Here is an 18,108-nt window from a genome sequence, read left to right as displayed (position 1 = left end):
CACCATGGGCATTATTAGCCCCAGTTTCCCAATAAGGAAGTGGTCCTGAGGTTGTGAGATGTGGCCAAGGCGAGTGCATGGCCGTGCAGGGGTCTGCTCTGAGCTGCTCTGGCTGCCTGGCCACTATCACGCCCTCACTTCAATCAACAAGGTGGCTCTGAGCACCTTCTCTGCACTCAGCCCTGGGCACGATGCCCTGGGACACCCACCAGAAGCCTGAGACCAGGCCCCAGAGACCCAGGGCTCCAAAGTAACCCACTTACGCACTGGGGAGCATTGCAGGGGCGGCAGTAATTCAGTGGTAAATTATGCAACACAGGGAGAGTCAATTCTACCAGCGTTGAGGGGAGAGGAATGGCTATGTCTGTGGGCCAGTGAGCATGAAGCCTGGAAAAAACTCTAAGAGAGGCGGTCAGTGAGCTGGGAACCAGGAGACGGGGGGACTTCAGATCGGTGACGGGAGCAGGCACAAGGGGTGATGAGGACGGCAGGACTGCGAGAGTGCTGGTCTGACCAGGGCATTTGTTCCCTCATTCGCTCATTCCATAAACACATCCTGGGCACCCATGATGGGCTGTGCCCACAGCAGACCCCATGCCTGCTGAACGACACTTCCAGTCCAGCAGGAAGCAGAGGCTGAGCAAGCTGTCTAAGAGCACTGAGTGCTACGAAGGGGACCTCCAGGAGCTGGGGGCAGACGGAAGGGCCCGCCTGGTCTGAAAGGTCAGGGAAGGCCTCCCTGGGCTGAGAAGATGTGGGCTCAGCAAAGAGATCTTGGAGGGAGACAAGCTTCAGTCTCAAATGCCAGAGCGCCTGCTGTCCACTGACCACCAAGAAGGGGAAGCTAGGGTGGGGGCACTGAGATATCCCCCTCTAACCTCGCAGCAGCTTCAGACACCTGCTATAGGAGGCCAAACAGCATCTTGCTTGTCAGATCCTCCTGTCCATACCTGACCCCAGGAAAGAAGTGGCTACCCCACATACCTGGAGGCTGAGCCCAGTGCTTCGAGAATGCCAGTGGTCAGGGCGGACCACAGTCTCTGAACTGGAGGTGAGGCTTCCCTGGCCTGTGGCGGTCTGGGGGCTTGGTCTGCACCTGGTCAAGGGAAGCCTGCCTCTCACTTATGTCCAGTTTTGGGAGCCTGTGCAGATGACAGGCAGAGCCCTGAATATTCACGCGTTCAGAGGGGGGCCCCACTTTGCTCTCAAAGCTGAGCACACTGAGTTCTCTCAACAGGAAGGGCCCATTTTTCTTTCAACAAGAGCTGTTCCCCGAACTGCATGTCCAGGGGTTGCATCTGCTAAGAGGAGCTGCCTTATTCTAATTTATCAGCCCAGAGTGACTGGGGTCTTTTGTTTTTTGGGGTTTTTTTGGTGAGGAAGATTGGCCCTGAGCTCACATCTGTGCCAGTCTTTCCTCTATTTTGTATATGGGATGTCACCACAGCGTGGCTTGATGAGTGATGCAGGTCTGCATCCAGGATCCGAACACACGACCCTGGGCCATCAAAGCACAGCGTGTGAGCTTAACCACTACATCACTGGACCAGCCCCCAGAGTGAGTGTTTTATTCTAGTTTGCACAAAAGCACGGATGGCAACCAGGCAAGGGAGGCCTGTCATTGCCTGCCTGGCCCCCAGTGAGCAAAGCTGTCCACCTCTAGCCTTGCCTTGTTCTCTAAGACCCCCAGCCAGAGCTGATTGGACCAGGGTGGACACATGGCCAAGGGCCGCCAACCCAGAGGCTGGCTGGGGATCTATGACCTGGTGACATGGCACAAAATCTTGAGCACGGCCAATCAGGTGCCTCTCTTGAAAACCTGGACTTGGGAAACTCAAAACCGAGCAGTTCAGAGGGGCAGCCAGAGCCGTAAGCACTCAGAGAAGAAGCCAGGCGGAGAGGGCCTGCGGAGCAGAGAGCGAGCTGCTGCCATCCGGGCAGCACCGGCGACTAAGAGGCAGACTGACCGACTAACCCCGGGGGACACGGCTGAGCCACACGGATGTGTTGGGAGCCCGACTGAGTCTGAATCTGCTCTCCAGCCCAGGGTGGATTTTCCACGGGCATCCCCGTACCCCACACAAATCCTTCTGACCTGCTCCCCTGCACTCGCACCAGCAAGTGTGTTCTTTGCCGCTCGGAGCCCCCTGGGGATGGAGTGAGAAGGCGAGGAGATGGCGTGTGGTGTGAGGAGGGGCTGGATTTTCACTGTGCTGGGGCACCCACCCCTGCCATGCAGAGGGGTTTGGGGAGTAGGAAACGCCATGGAGGAGCCTGTCCCACCAGACAGGGCCCCCCCGCCAGCGGCTCGGAGGGAAGTCCCACAGGGCCCTGGGGCCTACCGGAGGAGAGTGCTCATAGATGTTGGTGCTGTAAGGCAGGTTGATGAAGATGGGGTCCATGTCCTGGATGTCTGTGATGATGATGGCCAAGTTGGCCAAGGTGGACAGAGGCCTGGTCTTGTCTTGATCCTTAGAGGACAAAGAATAGAGTCTTAGGGTTAAGCGATACTGTGGACATGCACACACATGACACCCATGTGCACAAACGTGCGCACACGTACATTTGTGCTAAGCACCCCCGCAAGGAAAGGCGTTAGTGCGCTCACCCACTCTAAGAACCCACAGTGACTTCTGACCTGTGCAGGGAAACGCAAACAGGGCCCCCAAGGCCCAGCAGAAGGTGGTTTATCCAATGTCACAAAGCAGGGCTGCGGTAGAGCTGGATGTCCAGCCCCCAGCCCAGCCGAGGCTGACCGCCAGGGACCGCCCTGGTGGGTGGGAGGACAGGCTTGGGGTAGAGGGATGGAGCCGTCCTTTGCAACGTCTCTGGACTCAGCCAGGGGCCACCTCCCCTCTCCACGCCCGCCTCCGGCCCCTTCTCAGCCCGGGGCAGCAAGGGCATGCCTAGGATGGGAGTTCCTCAGAAGAAAGGCCCCTCTGGGACTGGCATCCCTGCTCGCACGCTGGGTCTACTGGTCCAGAGAACCAGCAGGGGGCGCTCCAGGGCCTGTGACATTTGGGGGACTCCAGGAAGGAATCCTGAGAGGTCATGCGGGCCACCCTGCTGTGGCCAGGCAGGCAACGTTTAAACCCTCCCAGTTAGCTGGAAATTTAGTCCAAGGAAAGCTCACCCAGAAAGGAACCGAAGCCCATCTCCTGTTACCCTAGAATACACAGCCCGCTGTGATAAACCGTTTGAGTAGCCATGCTATTGAATGACAACAGCCAACAAGAGTAGAAACTACATGCTGTGTGCCGATTATATCCCAGGCACGTGCCAGACCCTCCATTTGCTCTTGTAGGTGTGTGTGCCCAGTATTCAGATGAGTTAACAGAGACTCAGAGAGGTTAAGTAACTTGCCCAGAGGCACATAGCTGGTAAGCATGTAGTCAGGACTCAAACTCAGATCCTTTTGACATAAAAACCTGCCCTAACTGTGTTGATTTGGGGCCCTGACATCAGCTCAGTCTTGACTTGCTGGGTCATTTCAAATAACTTCTCTTCCCTCTTGGAGTCTCAATTTCCTTCTCTGTGAGACGAAGGGGCTCAATGTAATGACCTCTACGGACCCTGCGGCTTATAAATCCTCTGGTCTGGCATTTGAGCCGCGACTGTGCTCAGGTTAGACCTCCCTCGGTGTGTCTGGGGTTGCCCGAATGAGGCAAGGCTGTCCCCATGTTACAAGCCTAGTGCTTGTTCCTGCCCTCCAGTCAGAGAACCGCAGAGCCTTCAAGGAGAAGGAAGGGCTGGCTATCCTGAGTCCTCAGGGGCAGCCAACGAGAGGGCGAGGGCCTTCTGGGATGGGGCGTGGGTGCAGCAAGGGAGTGAGGAGTCTGGAGGCAGGAGGAGCTGGGCAGAGGGACCAGAGGGGAGACAGCCTCCCAGGCTCCACGACCAGGGGGCCCACAGCCCAGGTGTGGGGACCGCCCACTGTGAGAGCTCTCAGCCCGGAGCCTGAACGAGCGCCTGGCAGACAGGGCCGGAGTGGGAGGCCTGACAGGAAGTCCCCAAGTCTCTTGGGCAGAGGATGCCAGCGGTCCTCATTGCCATTACCAGGCTTTTGTGGGCAGCAGGCTTTCTTCAGCCTGGCACTGCCCTCCCCACCACACACCTGTGGCTGCAGTCCTGCTCCTGCTGCAGGTGCCCCCTCCAGCCCACTCCACACTCCATGGCCGGGGAGGGGGATGGCAGTGGCCACATCTGGCAGGGCAGGCACCTTGCCAGGCCTCCAGCTGTCACCCTGGGGCCTCAGCTCTCAGTAGCTTGTTCCCAGGGGAGTCCTCACATTACCCCCCACCCCAGTCTCCACCCAGTGGTGGGTAGGACCCCACTCTGCTCCCTGAAGTGCCACACAGGACAATCTCCTTGGGGAAATGCCCAGCAGCTAAGGGCACAGGGCCAGTCCTGAGAGGGACTTGTGCATCAGGTAGGGGAGCCATCAGTACAGGAGGGCACTCTCGGCCCCTCCTGTTCCACTGCTTCGGCCTGATTGCTGGAAGATTAACAGCAATTTAACTGTACTCACCACCCCAGCTTGAGCCCAGGCCTGTTGACAGGTCTGGCCACCCAGATTCCTGCCCATGCCCAGCTCTGTGCTCTTCCCTACCTGCCCAAAGTCATTTTTATGGTAGATGGAAATAACCCACAGGGACAGGTTCATAGCAAGAAAGAGAGCAAGCACCTGTGCATTCTGGGCCCAGTGTGTGCAGATGGAGAGTGGTGGGAATGCACCACCCTGGGTGCCAGTGCAAGGCCCTTCGTCCCAGAAGACAGATTTACAAATAGCAGCACACATATCCTTCCAGGCAACTAACACTTAGCCAGGGGAGAAGGAAAGAATGTGGATGTCGTCTGCATTGGCCTCCCCAGGGGCTACTGGACCAGTACAAAGAAAAGGTTTGCATTTCCTGGTTCTTGGGGTCTCTCTACAATTTGCCTAAGCCTGGGGGAGCCGCATCTTTCAAACCAGATCCTTGACCCAGCCCCAGTCTTTCCCTGGGATCTGGGATCTGGGCTCTGTGACCTGCCAGGTGGAGCCCCCAGTGCTACTGGCAGCCCCTGCTGCAGTGACATGGGACCAGGGATGCTGTGGATGCTGTGTGTCAGGCAAATGGGTCCTGGAGGGTCAAGAGAGGCCCCTGTAATTTGTTTTGCTCTTAGCATGAGCTTTGTAAACAGAAATCTAAGGGACAACAGGCCAGCTCTCACCCTGCTGCAAGCTGGACGCTCCAGCTGTGCCAGGAGGCAGTGGCCAGAAGCAGGGAAGAGGGGAGTACAGGGGCAGGACCCTACTTAGGGTGTGGTCTGCCTGTTCCTCAGGCCCCACAAACAGCTGGCGACAAAGGCCAAGCAGTTATGACATCCTGGACACTCAGAGACTCCTGCCCTTGGGGGTCTGGACTGGTGTCAGGCAACCCGGGTTTAGGTTCCTTCTCCCCACTACTGACTGGCCTGTGAGTCTCAACAGTGTCAGCCACAAAATGGGATAATTATTCCTCTCCCGCCTCCATCTCCTGGCTATCTCATCCTGGAATTCCCAGGGCCCAGCACGGTGCCTGGCACAGATGGGTGCTCCCTCATCTAGCATCCTCATCTAGAGCAGTGGCCAGGATGCCGGACCCTCTGGCCTCTGCACATTGGGTGGTGTCAAGGACACAGTTGGTTCTCCCACACTGTGAACATCCTGTTGGGGCTGCCAGTGCAGGCGCTGGAGTCCAGCTGCTGCGTGACCGTTAGCAAGTCACTAAACTGCTGCTTCAGTTTCCTTATCCGTCAAATGGGTATCTTAATAATCCTATGACAAAGGACTCATGACAATCCATTCAGGTGCTCAGCACAGTGCCAGGGACACAGCAGGAACCCTCAGTAACATCAGCTGTCATTATTATTATTCCTATTGCCAGCATCACTATGATAGCGCCTGAGTGGAAGGGAACCGGGTTGAGGTCCGCTGCTCTCTTCGAGGGTGGGAGGAGGCAGACACGCGGTTGCCTGGGGCCCCCGGGCGGCGACTCACCGTGGCGTTGACAGTGAGCTGGTAGGCCTGCGTGGTCTCGTAGTCCAGTTCGCGGATCACCGTGACAATGCCGCGGGCACTGTCGATGGCAAAGAACAGGGAGGGGGGCTGGAAGGAGTAGAGGACGCTGCCGCCCGCGCCCAGGTCGGGGTCCGTGGCGTTCACGATGAAGATGGGCGTCCCCACCGGGGTGTTCTAGGGTGAAGCGAAGCAAATAAAAGGGTGAGTGGAGCTCGGAGCAGCTGCCTCCACCAGTGACTATTCCCCCAAAGCCCATTAACTATGTCCCTCCAGCCAACCAGACCCGCGGCTCCGTCATTTTTATTCTAAGAGGGTTCACAGGAATTTGAAATGCAGCATCTATTTTTTCTTCTTTTTTTGATGGCCTCCTGGTGGCCATAACAGCACCAGTTCCAAAGATGATCTGCTCATCCTGGAGTTCTGGATGAGGGCCTTTCGGTCCTCAAACCCCTGTTTCTTGGCGATTTTGCTTTCTCTGTCGAGAGACCCTGGGCTGCCCAAGCCCCAGGCCCAGGCTGCTCTGGTGCGCACCCAGGAGTCTGTGTATGGGAGGTTTCAAGGGCAAGGGTCTGGGAGGCGTGTGCTCCAGGAATGTGGTGGGGGACCTTTGCCTGGCACCACAGAGGTCACCTGGTTTGCCCTGGGGTGGGGCATTCACATGCCGTCCCTGGGCCCTTGCAACCTGCCACCAGAGGGGCCCTCAAGGCCTGCTCAAATGTTGCTGCCTCCTGGGAGCCTTCCCTGATTCCCGCCGCTGTACAATGTGTATAGATCCTTGCCCTTTTCTGACTTAAGGTCTCGTGGAAGCCTTCCAGACCCCTAAGACAGGTCAGCCCCCCCCCCACCCCCCGCAGCTGTTAATATTCAGGGTCCCACAGCATCCTGGGATTCTTCATCATCCACATTTCTTCTACAATTCCGTGGTCAGCACCTATCTTCTCTCACAGCATACGTGCTCCACGGAAGCCACGGGGCTCTATCTGCCACCTTGCTCAGCACGGTGCCTGGCACACGGCTGGTGTTCAGTAAACATCCTTGATGAAGACGTGAGCGAACCTCTGGGACAGCACTTAGCACATCACCTTCTCAGGGTCCGCATCCTCTGCCCACCTGGCAGCTCTCTTCACTGCAGCACCTACCACAATGCCTGGCAGGCAAGCCACGCCTGCTCAATGTTGGTTGAGTGAATTATTCATAATTTAGAGAGTTCTGGACACACCTGAGGACAGGCAACCTAATGAGGCTCTTCACAGAGACAGAAAGGTAAAAACAACCCCTGCTCCCACTGACGGACCAACTGCTGTGCCAGCTCCTGTGCTACGGGCTTCATCTGCCAGCTCGGCAGGTAACAAGTAGCTTTCTGGGTGGGAGCTATAATCCTATTTTCGAAAAGGAAGCTGAGGCTCAGAGAGATTAAGTAACTTGCCCAAAGTCATACAGCTAGCTAGTGGTAGAACAAGGCCTTGAACTCAGGTCTAGCTAATTCTAAGCCCATGATCTTAAGCTCTATACTAAACACTGATGGCAGTTCTTTCCCTAACTTTTCGGTATGATGCCGAGGTCAACTGCCACCACGGGTGGTAGCTCCTAGCTATGAGTGTAGGACTGGCCTGTAAGCTCCCTGAAAGCAGAGACAATATTCCTGGTCCTCTGTGTTCTCTTTACATGGGGACAATGACTGGGTCCCTTCTGACACCTGCAGGGTTCCTTTCAAGGTGGACATCCACATAACTGCCCCCTCTGTGCCACTGGCCATGACCTAGGCCCTGCGTCACTGCCTTCAGCAGATTCTTCCTTTGGGGACTAGCCCTGAGCATGCTGGCAGCCCCTCCCTGGGACTATCTGCCTGAGGCAAGGGTGTTCTTTCTGAGGCCCCAGTCAGGCTGGAAAGAGCCTCCAGAGAACACCACCACGGGGTCGCCTTTGTTTCTGAGCGTGCTGATTCTCCCGCATCACCAGGCAAGTGTCAGGCGGAACGGACAGGCTCATCAGCTGTCCTTCTCCAAGCAGCACTAAAGACAGGAAGCAGACGGGGGAGGACCCTCTCCTCCACACCATCCATGACTCCCCAGTGCCCCTGAGCAGAGAACGCAGGCCCTCAGGGTCTGGCCCTGCCACCTCCTTCACATTTATGTCCTGGCAGGTGTCACTTCTTGGTCTTTTGGCGAAGCTCAGGGGTAGTATCTGTTCTTATCAGTTTAATATTTCCTGGCAGGTAGACCTATTTGGCACCCAGCAGACTCCCTCACACCTCTGGACTTCTGAACCTGCTTTTCCTTTGCAAGGTCTGCTCTACCCAGCTTGGTGGCTTGGAAAACAGATGCTCTCTTTCTCTCCAAAAGAGAATCAAGTGTGCAAAGAGGGCTGAGTGGACAAGTGCCAGGATTTTAGGGATGGACAGACCTCTGTTGGAACCCCAGGCTCCCTGTGTGCCTTTGGGCTAGTTACTTAACCTCTCTGATCTTTAATCCCCCCTCTGTAAACTGAAGTTAATAATATATCATAGGCTTAGTGTGACGAGGACATGAGCTCATGAGTGTAAACTTCCTAGCACATAATGAGTGCCTAGAAGATGGCAGTTATGATTTTATTGTCTGAATGCCTTCTAGAGAAGTGCAGACAAGAACACCTTCAAGGGTAGGGAGGGAGGTGTCAAGAAGCACTACGAATGTTAATGATACTGTGCTGGGCGTGCCCTGTCTGCACCTCCCAGATCCACTGAGTACCCTGCTCTGTCTCGACCTTCTCAGCTCCACCTCCTTGCCCCAGGGTGACCTCAGAAGGAGGAAGAATTTCGGGTATTGGTTCCCTACACCTTCCAGCTCCAGCCCACCAGCCCTTCCTCCTTTGCCCCAGCTTTCAGTGGGCTCCGGTAGCACTGTCCCCTCCCCTTCTCCCTTCCCCTAGGGGCAGTAAGAGCTTCCCACTGCGGCTGGTCTCTGGTGCCTAGCACCCCTTAACGCCCCTCAGCTCAGTCCACCCTCCGTAAGTTGTCTATTCTCTTAAATGCTTTTTCACTGAAAGAAGTACTTGAGACGATACTCGAGATGGTCTGTTTCCTGGGGGACCCTGATGGATACAGGCACTCTGCAAATCCACAGCCCGAGCCACCACGTGCAAAGCCATGGGGACTGAACTCCCAGTGCCAACACGTCACCATGTGGCATTGGTCTTGAGATCTTATGAGGCTCTTGGCTAGCCTCCAGGTCTCTCTTTTGCCCCTTCTCTCTCTAGATCCAACACACACATCACATATTTGTGCCAGAGTCAGGCCCGTGCTTCAGAACAAACACTCCATCGGGGCCTGTGGGTCCCGCCACGAGAAGCGGTGGACATGTTCCGATTTCAGAGCAGCCAGCGTGCCGTGAGGCAGCGAGACAGCCCTTCAGAGCACCTGGCTAGCCAGCTCAACATAACCCCCACGACGCCAGTGCCCGGAGCAGAGGGACAGCTCCCGCGAGAATGTCAGCTCTCCAGCCGCCTGCCTCAGGGAGGAGAGGACATTTCACCCACCCACACCGTGGCGTCCGGAGCCGAGGCTCTCTGAGCCTCTGATTAGAGGATTTAAGGGCACTATCCAGGAAGACAGCGGAAAAGGGGAAAGAAGGCATGGTCTTGTGTCTGACCTTCTTGGATTACTTTTCATGCCCTGCAGTGAAAACCTATTTAATATCTGCATAACTTACAAAAGGTTTTAAATGGGCCTGGCAAAGAGCCATTCATGTACTTAGGAGGAACAAGCCAGTGGAGAGAAAAGAATGCTGACTTCCTGCATGTCAGGCCCTGGGCGCCACGCTCTCGCAGGGGAACGGGACGGTCTCTTCTCCGAGCACCTAGCTTCCGCGGCACGGAGACGCACGGAGGCGGCCCAGGTCTGCGCCCTCAGCCACGCAGCGCTTCTCTCTGGCACAGGCGCATCTGAGTTTCCAAGTACACTGCAGGCAGGGAAACCTGGTGGCTCAGAGTGTGGACTCCAAGTCAGAACCCCGAAGTTCGAGTCCTGGCCCTTCCACGCACAGCGGGAGACCTCAGAGGTATGCTGTTAAACTTACTCTTTTGGGCTCACTTTCCTCATGTAAAGGAAAATGTAAAAATGGAGCTGTTAGCAGTACCTACCTCCTAGGGTTGTGAGAAAGAATTACAGAGATGAGTGTGAAAAAAATAAAAAGCTTCTGGCTGAGCCAGCACACAGCAATATTGAGCAATACTCAACAAACGGTCATTGCAATGATTATTACAGTAAGAAGATACCATCACAGGCAGGGTGAGATGAGCCCTATCTAAACGGGGGTATCAGAAAGAGTGTAAACAGCCAATTAATCTCTTCATCACGAACTTAGACAAATGGAAACTTTAAAGTTCAGAAAGAGAACATCTCAGTTGATTGGTTCGTGGCTGCTGCACATGGGCTGGGGGGACAACCTCTGGAGACCCTCCAAAGTGGGTTAGGGAAGCTGTGAGAGGAGGGGTAGGGTCTGAGGTACCTGGAGGCCAAGGAAGCTCCTGAACATGGAGGCCAGCCTGACCAAGCACCACTGGGGATGGCTTGCGTGTAGACAGGGGTTATCCATTCAGGCCTCCCCACTTTACAGATGGGAAAAGCGAGGGATGTACCTCGCTCTAGGTCTCACAACTGGTTAACGGCAGAGCTGTGACTGGAAATCAGGTGCTTGATTAATATATAGTGCTTTTCTCACCCCACCTGGAGATGCCAACACTGCCTCCCGCCACCCTTCTTCACAGCTCTGCTCCAGGGGATGGACCTGGGCGGCCACATTTGCACCATGCACTTCAGACCCAGGCCACATCTGATTGGCCCAGGGGTAACCAACTGACTCAAGCAGGCCAATCAGGTAGGGCTTTGGAAGTTAAATCCTCTTCTGTGGGGACCTGAGAAAGAAGATTCTCACTGTCGGGCTAGGGCTGGAGTGGGCACCATGGCAGCCTGAAAGCCACACAGAAGCCACAGTTACAGGATGGCAGAGAGGCCACGGGCAACCAGGGGAAGCCCACCTGCGGTGAGTAGAAGGGCGCAGGTGAGGGAGAAAAACGAGACAGGGGCTCTGAGGGTCCCCCGGCCCTGGTCGGCACAGGCCACGTCTAGACTTCATTTCCTGTCCCCGACCGTGGTGCTGAGACACGATCTGAGCTGTCCTTCCTGTGGGCACCCCCTGCTCACACTGGCCTCCAGGGGTCTCAGCTCCTTGCTCCCCCTGCACCTCCAGAACACCTCCAGCCATGAGCAAGGCCTCCTCATTGTGGCAGCTCCGCCCAGGCTCTCTCTGACCCTCCCTGCTGGGATCTACCCCTTCAACACCCAAGGCTACTGCCTGCCCCCCTTCCCCCCCACCACACTGCAGAAAGCAGAGCTGCTGGCCACACCTCCTAGGCTGAGGGCACAGGAGGTAGTAATGGGGAGAAGAATAAAACAGCCCAGATGAATGAATGCTAGCTCCCTCTTCTTTTTTTCTCTTTTTTTTTGTTGAGGAAGATTGTCCTTGAGGCAACATTTGTGCCCATCTTCTATTTTGTATGTAGGATGCCACCACAACATGGCTTTACAAGTGCTGTGTAGGTCTGCATCTGGGATGGGAACCTAGAACCCAGGGACCCGAGGCTACCCATGAACTTAACCACTACACCACCTGGCCAGCCCTTCCCTCTTCTTTTTAAGTGTCCCCAGACACCCCTTTTAACATGCAGATCCACTCAGGTCACTGCAATGGTCAGCATGCATGTGGCGGTAGCAGGGGAGGGCAGGGGACAGCTCAATCGTGGGCTTGACACCATCGGCCTGGAGGAGAGATGTCCACAGAGCCAGGCTCTGCCCACCTAGAGACAAGGAGACCAGGGAGAAGGTGCCCTCTGTGTCTGGGCTTGGGGCTCGGGGGTCTGCAGAACCACGGCCAGGGTGAGCCCGGGCCCTGGAGGCACAGCCAGAGGCCCACTGCAGCTGGAGGTGGGGCTGCTGCATGCGAGGGCAACTCCTGCCCGACAGTCATGGTGGAGACTGGCCCCGGGTCCACCTCCTCACTGGAAAGGAGGAGCTGGTCTTTGGAGGAAAGGCCCATGGGTGTGAGTACTCCTGCATCTGAGGCAGGCCTCTTGGCCCACTTCTCTGCCCCAACTCTGCTTCTAGCACCCCTTCGTCCATGGCACCCGCTGCCCAGTCCTGCCCACTGAAGGGGAATCTCCCAAAGTGCATGGCCCATGCCTCCTGGGGGCCAGGTGCGTGTTTAGGCATCAGTCCTTGCAAGCCCCTGGCACTCTCAGCAAGGGGTCCACCGCATGCAGGTCACAGACAGGGCAGGCCCCTGCCTCTTCCAGTTCCCATTTAAGCTCCACATCACTTCTGATGGACCTGCTGTAAATGGGCCACCCTGTGCAATTCAGAGACAAATAAATCTTTTTGCTACTCCTGGGGTGACAAGGGAATAGACTCTGGGAAAGTTCTGCCGTGCAAGGGATCTTGTTCGTTAATAATAATGATAAATAGCTCACTTCTCACATGCAGCGTGAGTTACATTACACTCTGGGCTTCTCCAGAGGTGGCTCGGGGTGCTCACTGGAGCGGGTGGGGTGCGCACGTGCAGCGAGGGAGAAAGAGGGCCAGAGAGAGAGGCAGAGAGGGAGGGCGGAGAAAACAGAGATGGAGAGAGTGGGAAGCGGGGAAAGGGGGCATGAGGGTGGGGAACAGGACAACATGAGGACAAAGAAAAACAGGATGGGATGGTGAGTAGGTAGGACTGGGGGCCACAGGGAAAATGGGATGAGAACAGAGAGTTCATGAGAGAAGAGAGAGGGAAGGAAGGTGGGAGAAAGCAACTAAGCGAAAAGGAGAAAAAGAGACATTAGAGAGGGAAAGTTGTGAACAGAGGAAGAGAAGTGTAAACATTCAAAGCAGCAGAGAAAGGAAGATAGAAGCAAGAAAAAAAGCACGCCACAGCCTCACATCTTCACGGCGTACCACCACCCACATTAGATTTATTCTGTATCCTCGGCCAAACCTGGGCAACCAGCCCTACCATTCCCACCGTCAGTGCCATCTCTAAAGGCGTTATTAATATTTATGAAATGCTTGCTAGATGCTGCCACAGTCTTTAATATCTTATTATAAAGCCTGTTATAAAATGCATTAGTAATAAATTCCTGACAGATGGAGTTCTGACAAGGTGCGGGCGCCTCCGTGGATCCAGGCTGGGAACAGACCCTCCTGGAACACACATGCGCTGCTCAGAGGCTGGGCCGCTGGTCCCTGAGGTGAGGTGGGGTGGGGTGGGGGTATTCAACCCTCCAGTCTCAGGCCTGGTAGTCATCATTTTCACACATCTTATCTCATTATCCCCTTTTCCCAGATGGGGGAAATGGAAGCTCAGAGAAATAAGGCAACTTGTCCAAAGTCACACAGCTTATCTGTGGTAGAATCAGGATTCAAATTCAGGTCACCTCTGTGTCCCCAGACCCTCAGGGACCCCAGAGATGAGGGCGGAGAGTGGGCACAGGGCCCCTGCTCAAGTGTGGCCAATTTAATCACCTCCCTGTCCAGGAGGGCTGTGGCGACGTGGGAGCCGAAGATGGGGGCTTCAGGCAGTCTGCGTGAGAGAAGAGTGGGTCGATGGAGGCTTCAGCCCAAAAGATGTTTCAGCAGGAAGGGGGTATCTCAAAATTTTCACAGTTTCCCTGGGGATCAAGAAATGGGTTCCCACGGTGACAAGAAGAATTAAAGCCAGAAGTACAGGCCTTTCTGACAAGGGGGTACCTGCGGCAGAGGGGGCACTGTGCTTTGGTTTCTGCTGAATGCCAACGCAGGCATCTCTTCACTGTGACTCTGTGGCAGGGGCCCACTGGGGGGCTTGGAGAGAGTGTCATTTCCAAATGTGAAGTTTTGAGGTTTTGTGGCATGCCAGTTTATGGGGGAGGAGAAATGGGGTCTATGGGAGATGTGGGCTGTATTTCTTTCTCAAACAGGCAAGGAGTGTGCAGGCACCAGCTGAGAGCGAGGTCCAAGGAGAGAAACAATGGAAGGAGGAGAACTTGGAGGGCCAGGTGCCCACCGGGCCTGGAGGGACATCTCGGGTGGCCCGTCCTGGTCATGGAGAGGGCATACCCATTTGTGCACAAACCCACATGTAGCCAGATGTGCTCCAGCACCCCTCTCTGCAGGAGTCCGGAAGAGGCCATTTCACAACATCTCTTGTCTCGACCAGTGTCTGCTCTCTCTCAGATGATTCGCACTGGACTCTAAAATGTGCTGGGCGTGCTCTGAGCGCCAGGGCAGGCTGCCAGGGGGAGGTGCCCGCTCTATGGACAGAAGGAGCCCCACAAGGCTGGGCCCTGAGTCCCACATTCTCTGACATGGCTCGAGCAATTTCCCTGGGCTGGGCTGGCCCCCTCAGCTCTTCCACACTTCCTTGGAGCCAGCTCAGTGCTCTCCCCTCTGCAAGTCCCTCTGCCTCAGCCTCCAGCTGTGTACGGCCTATTCTGAACCCCAGGAAGACATTCATCAAGCGCTTCCCTAGCGCCCTCCTGACTCCCCACGTCTGCCAGAGCCTTCACCTGTCACCGTGACCTTGGACCTGCCAACCTCTCTCTTGCCTCCCACTCTTCACCAGGGCCTATCAAGTCTTCCTTCCACATCCCTCAAATCCTTCCTTTTGTCTTTGTCATTTACCTTGGCCACCTCTGCAGTCCCAGCACTGTCACTTACATATAGAAGGCTTTCCATGAATGTTTTAATAGAATCAGGACTTCCAGCTAAAGATGGCAGATTGAACACATCCATTTATTTCTGGTTTTGTCCCAACCCCTCACCAAAATGCTAAGATGGGAATTAAAAATGCATAAATCCACAAGGGCAAAAGAACAGGGGAGGAGACAACAGCAGATGAGAGATGGCAATAAAATCCCAGAAGCTGGAAACGGATGGAACTGGAAGCTGCCTTAGGAGAGAGGGGAAGGCGAGGCTGAGGCTGGCATCTCAGAACCCAGAAAAGCTCTGGGATTGGAGGAACCAGGAGATGCTGAAATAGGAAGGCAGCCGCAGATCTTTAAGAAGAGCGGTTAGACTCCCAGTGCCTCCCCAACTCTTGCAGAAGATACGAGGTTTACTTTCCAGAGGGCGGAGTTAGCTGGGCTCTGGGCCCAGGCTGGCAGCTGGACCAGGCACTGAAAACAGGGAGGCTAAATGAGAATCTGCAGCTCCCCTCCACTCCCATCCTGATCGGCCTCGTTAGCCCGTCAGCCTCCTGGAGACTGACAGCCAGGCGGAAGATAAAAAACTGGCCCAAGAGAAAACACAACTATTAACACCTTGGAGTTCCCTCAAAGAAACAGCCAGGTCTTCACCTAATCAACCCACAGTGAAGCCCACTGGTTAACGAGCACCCCACACTCCCCTGCCCCAGCACCCACAGTGAGCTTGCAGGCAGCTAAAGGTGAACTCACTCCTAATGCGAACAGACAACTAGGGTCACGAAACGTTTGAGAGGAGCCTCTAATTTGAAAGATAGAGGGGAGAAAAGAGTGAAAAGGATTAACAACAATAAGTATCTTGAACCTCAGAGAGACGAGACAAGACACTCCATCTTTGAAATAAGAACGTTCCAAGAGGAAGAAAGAGCTCAGGGAAATGAAAACTCAATAGAAGTGTTGGAAGATAAAGAAATTTCTCCAAAAGTAGAACAAAACTCAAAGAGATGGAAAATGGGGGAGAAAAGTAAGAAAATTAGAGAAGCAGTTCAGAAGATCCAACAGCCAACTAATAGGGATTCCAGAGAGAGAACAGAGCAAGTGAAGGGGAGGAGATGACCCAAGAAGTGAGGCAAGGAAACCTCCCAGATCTGGAGGACATGCCTCCAGATCGAAAGAGACCACTCTGCGTGCAGAAGAGAGACCCACACCGAGGCATAAAACTATGAAGTTCCAAAACATTGAGTACAGATCTTCCTTGACTTACAGTGGGGTTACATCCTGGTAAAAAGGACAAAAATTGAAAATATTGTAAGTTTAAAATGCATTTATTACCTACCAAACATCATAGCTTAGCCTAGCCTACCTCAAACGTGTTCAGAACACTGACCTTGGACTACAGTTGGGCTAAATCTCTAAGACGAACCCTATTTTATAATAAAATGTTGCACATCTCATGTAATTTATTGAAAACTGTACTGAAAGTGAAAAAGAGAATGGTCGTGTGGGTACAGAGTGGTTTAAGTGTATGGGTCGTTTACCCTCGTGATTGTGTGGCTGACTGGGAGCTGCGGCCTGCTGCCCAGCATCATGAGAGAGTATTGGACAGCATATTGCTAGTCTGGGAAAAGATCAAAACTCAAAATTCAAAGCATGGTTTCTACTCAATGAGTATTGCTTTTGCACCATTGTGAAGTCTAAAAATCATAAATTGAGCCATCATAAGTCAGGAGCTGTCTGTGCTTTAAAAATAATCCTAGAAATTTTCAGAAAGGAAACAAAAGGTTACATGCAAAGGATCAGTAATCAAAATGGCATCAAAATTCTTAACAGTGACATTACACGCTAGAACACAAAGGAGAAACGACTTCACATTATGAGGAAAACTATTTTCATCCTGGAATTCTATACCCAGCCACATTATCAACAAATATGAGTGTAGAATAAACACGTTTTTCAAACAAAGTAGAAAAAATTTTTCCCATGAATCTTTTTTCAGGAAATTACTGAAGGATGTACTCCACCAAAACGAGGGTGTAAACCAAGAAAGAGGAAAACATGAGATCCATGTAACAGGGGATCTAATATAGGAGAGAGACAAAGAAACCCTCAGGGTGATCCCTCGTTCTCCCCAGGCTCACCCTCCGTCAGACCTTTTGAGCTATTCAGCCTCCAGAACAGCGAGCAAGCTGCGGTCTGGATCAGAGCAGGAGGATGGATGCTCCAGGGAGAGTGTTGCCAAGAAAAATACAAACTGAATTAAAAAATCAATATACTTTTAATATACTGGGAGGAGGTATTCACTTATGTCAGGATATTCAGGGATAAATAAGTGATAGGTTCACAGAACACTAAGCAAACAAACTAAAAAGAGGTAATTATTAATTCTAGAGAAAACAAAACAGGAAATACCATCACAGTACACTATGTGGCCCAGATGTGAATAATATTTACATAATCATAATACCGTATACCTGAGCTGCCGTTTGAGCTAAAAGGAGGGATATGGTTATGTTGGGAGGATGGCTGGGGCACATTGAGTGGTGTGTGTGTGTGAGTGTGTAGCAAAGATGAGGTAGAGGGTGATATAAAAGTGCAATCCTCATCCTTCGTAGCTTGAAGTCAGTAGGTAATGTCTAAACCTGAAAAATTGATAAGCATGTGACTTGGAAATAAAACCATCAGAAACAGAATGAGGTCATCTCAGGCTGGGACTCAGGAGTGGGGAGGATGAGGCAGGCACTGCTGCTTCTATCATAAGCCTAGCTTTACTATTGAACTTTTAAGCCCATGCAAATATGGCTTTGATAAAAATTAATATAAAACATTGAAAAAAAAAGTTATCTCCCTCCGGCTGGCCTGCCGCGTGGCCTCCTCTCTTCAGCCCTGCCCTGTAACTGATCTCAGACAGTCACCGCCCTAAAGCACTGTCTCCCATCTCTCTTCCTCCTCAGACACTATCACCAGCTCCTCTTTCACCTGCACGGCAAGGCCTCCTGGACCAGCAACGTCACCACAGTCTGATCAGAGCTTCCCTCTGCAAACCCCTCTTTCACGATCGCCCCTCTGAGGGCCTGTGTAGGTCAGACTGCTCTACACACGGCCGCCAGAGCGCGGGCCCAGCCATGCCTTCCTCCCGGTGCTTCTGTCTGCTCCACGCATTCCTTCTGAGATGCCCTGGAGAGTGGCCATCACCACCCAGCAAGTGGGGACTGACCCTCCCTCTCCCTGCCCCCCACACATGGGCCCTGGCCTTTACACAGATGCTGGGTGTGCCGGGCTGGGAGGAGCCATGTCAGAGGGACATCTGGGGCCTCCTTCCCCTCTTCTTAGAAGCCTAATTTTCAAAGCCAGGTGTGACACCCAAGTGTGAAATGGCC

General features: G+C 53.8%; 1 protein-coding gene across 1 annotated transcript in view; it reads right to left on the bottom strand.

Moving 5' to 3' along the window:
* LOC123275617 (cadherin-23-like) overlaps positions 1–18,108 on the bottom strand; it is a 323,533-nt gene that overhangs the window by 158,765 nt on the left and 146,660 nt on the right. The window contains exons 7-8 of the mRNA XM_070489764.1: positions 6,020–6,214; positions 2,343–2,471 (exon numbers count right to left, since the gene is read on the bottom strand). Coding sequence (XP_070345865.1) covers positions 2,343–2,471; positions 6,020–6,214 — 324 coding nt within the window. The remainder of the gene's footprint in view (positions 1–2,342; positions 2,472–6,019; positions 6,215–18,108) is intronic.

The sequence above is a fragment of the Equus asinus genome, chromosome 2 (assembly GCF_041296235.1).
Source record: "Equus asinus isolate D_3611 breed Donkey chromosome 2, EquAss-T2T_v2, whole genome shotgun sequence".
NCBI classification, from domain to species: domain Eukaryota; kingdom Metazoa; phylum Chordata; class Mammalia; order Perissodactyla; family Equidae; genus Equus; species Equus asinus.
This window is presented reverse-complemented; position numbering and strand designations above follow the sequence as displayed.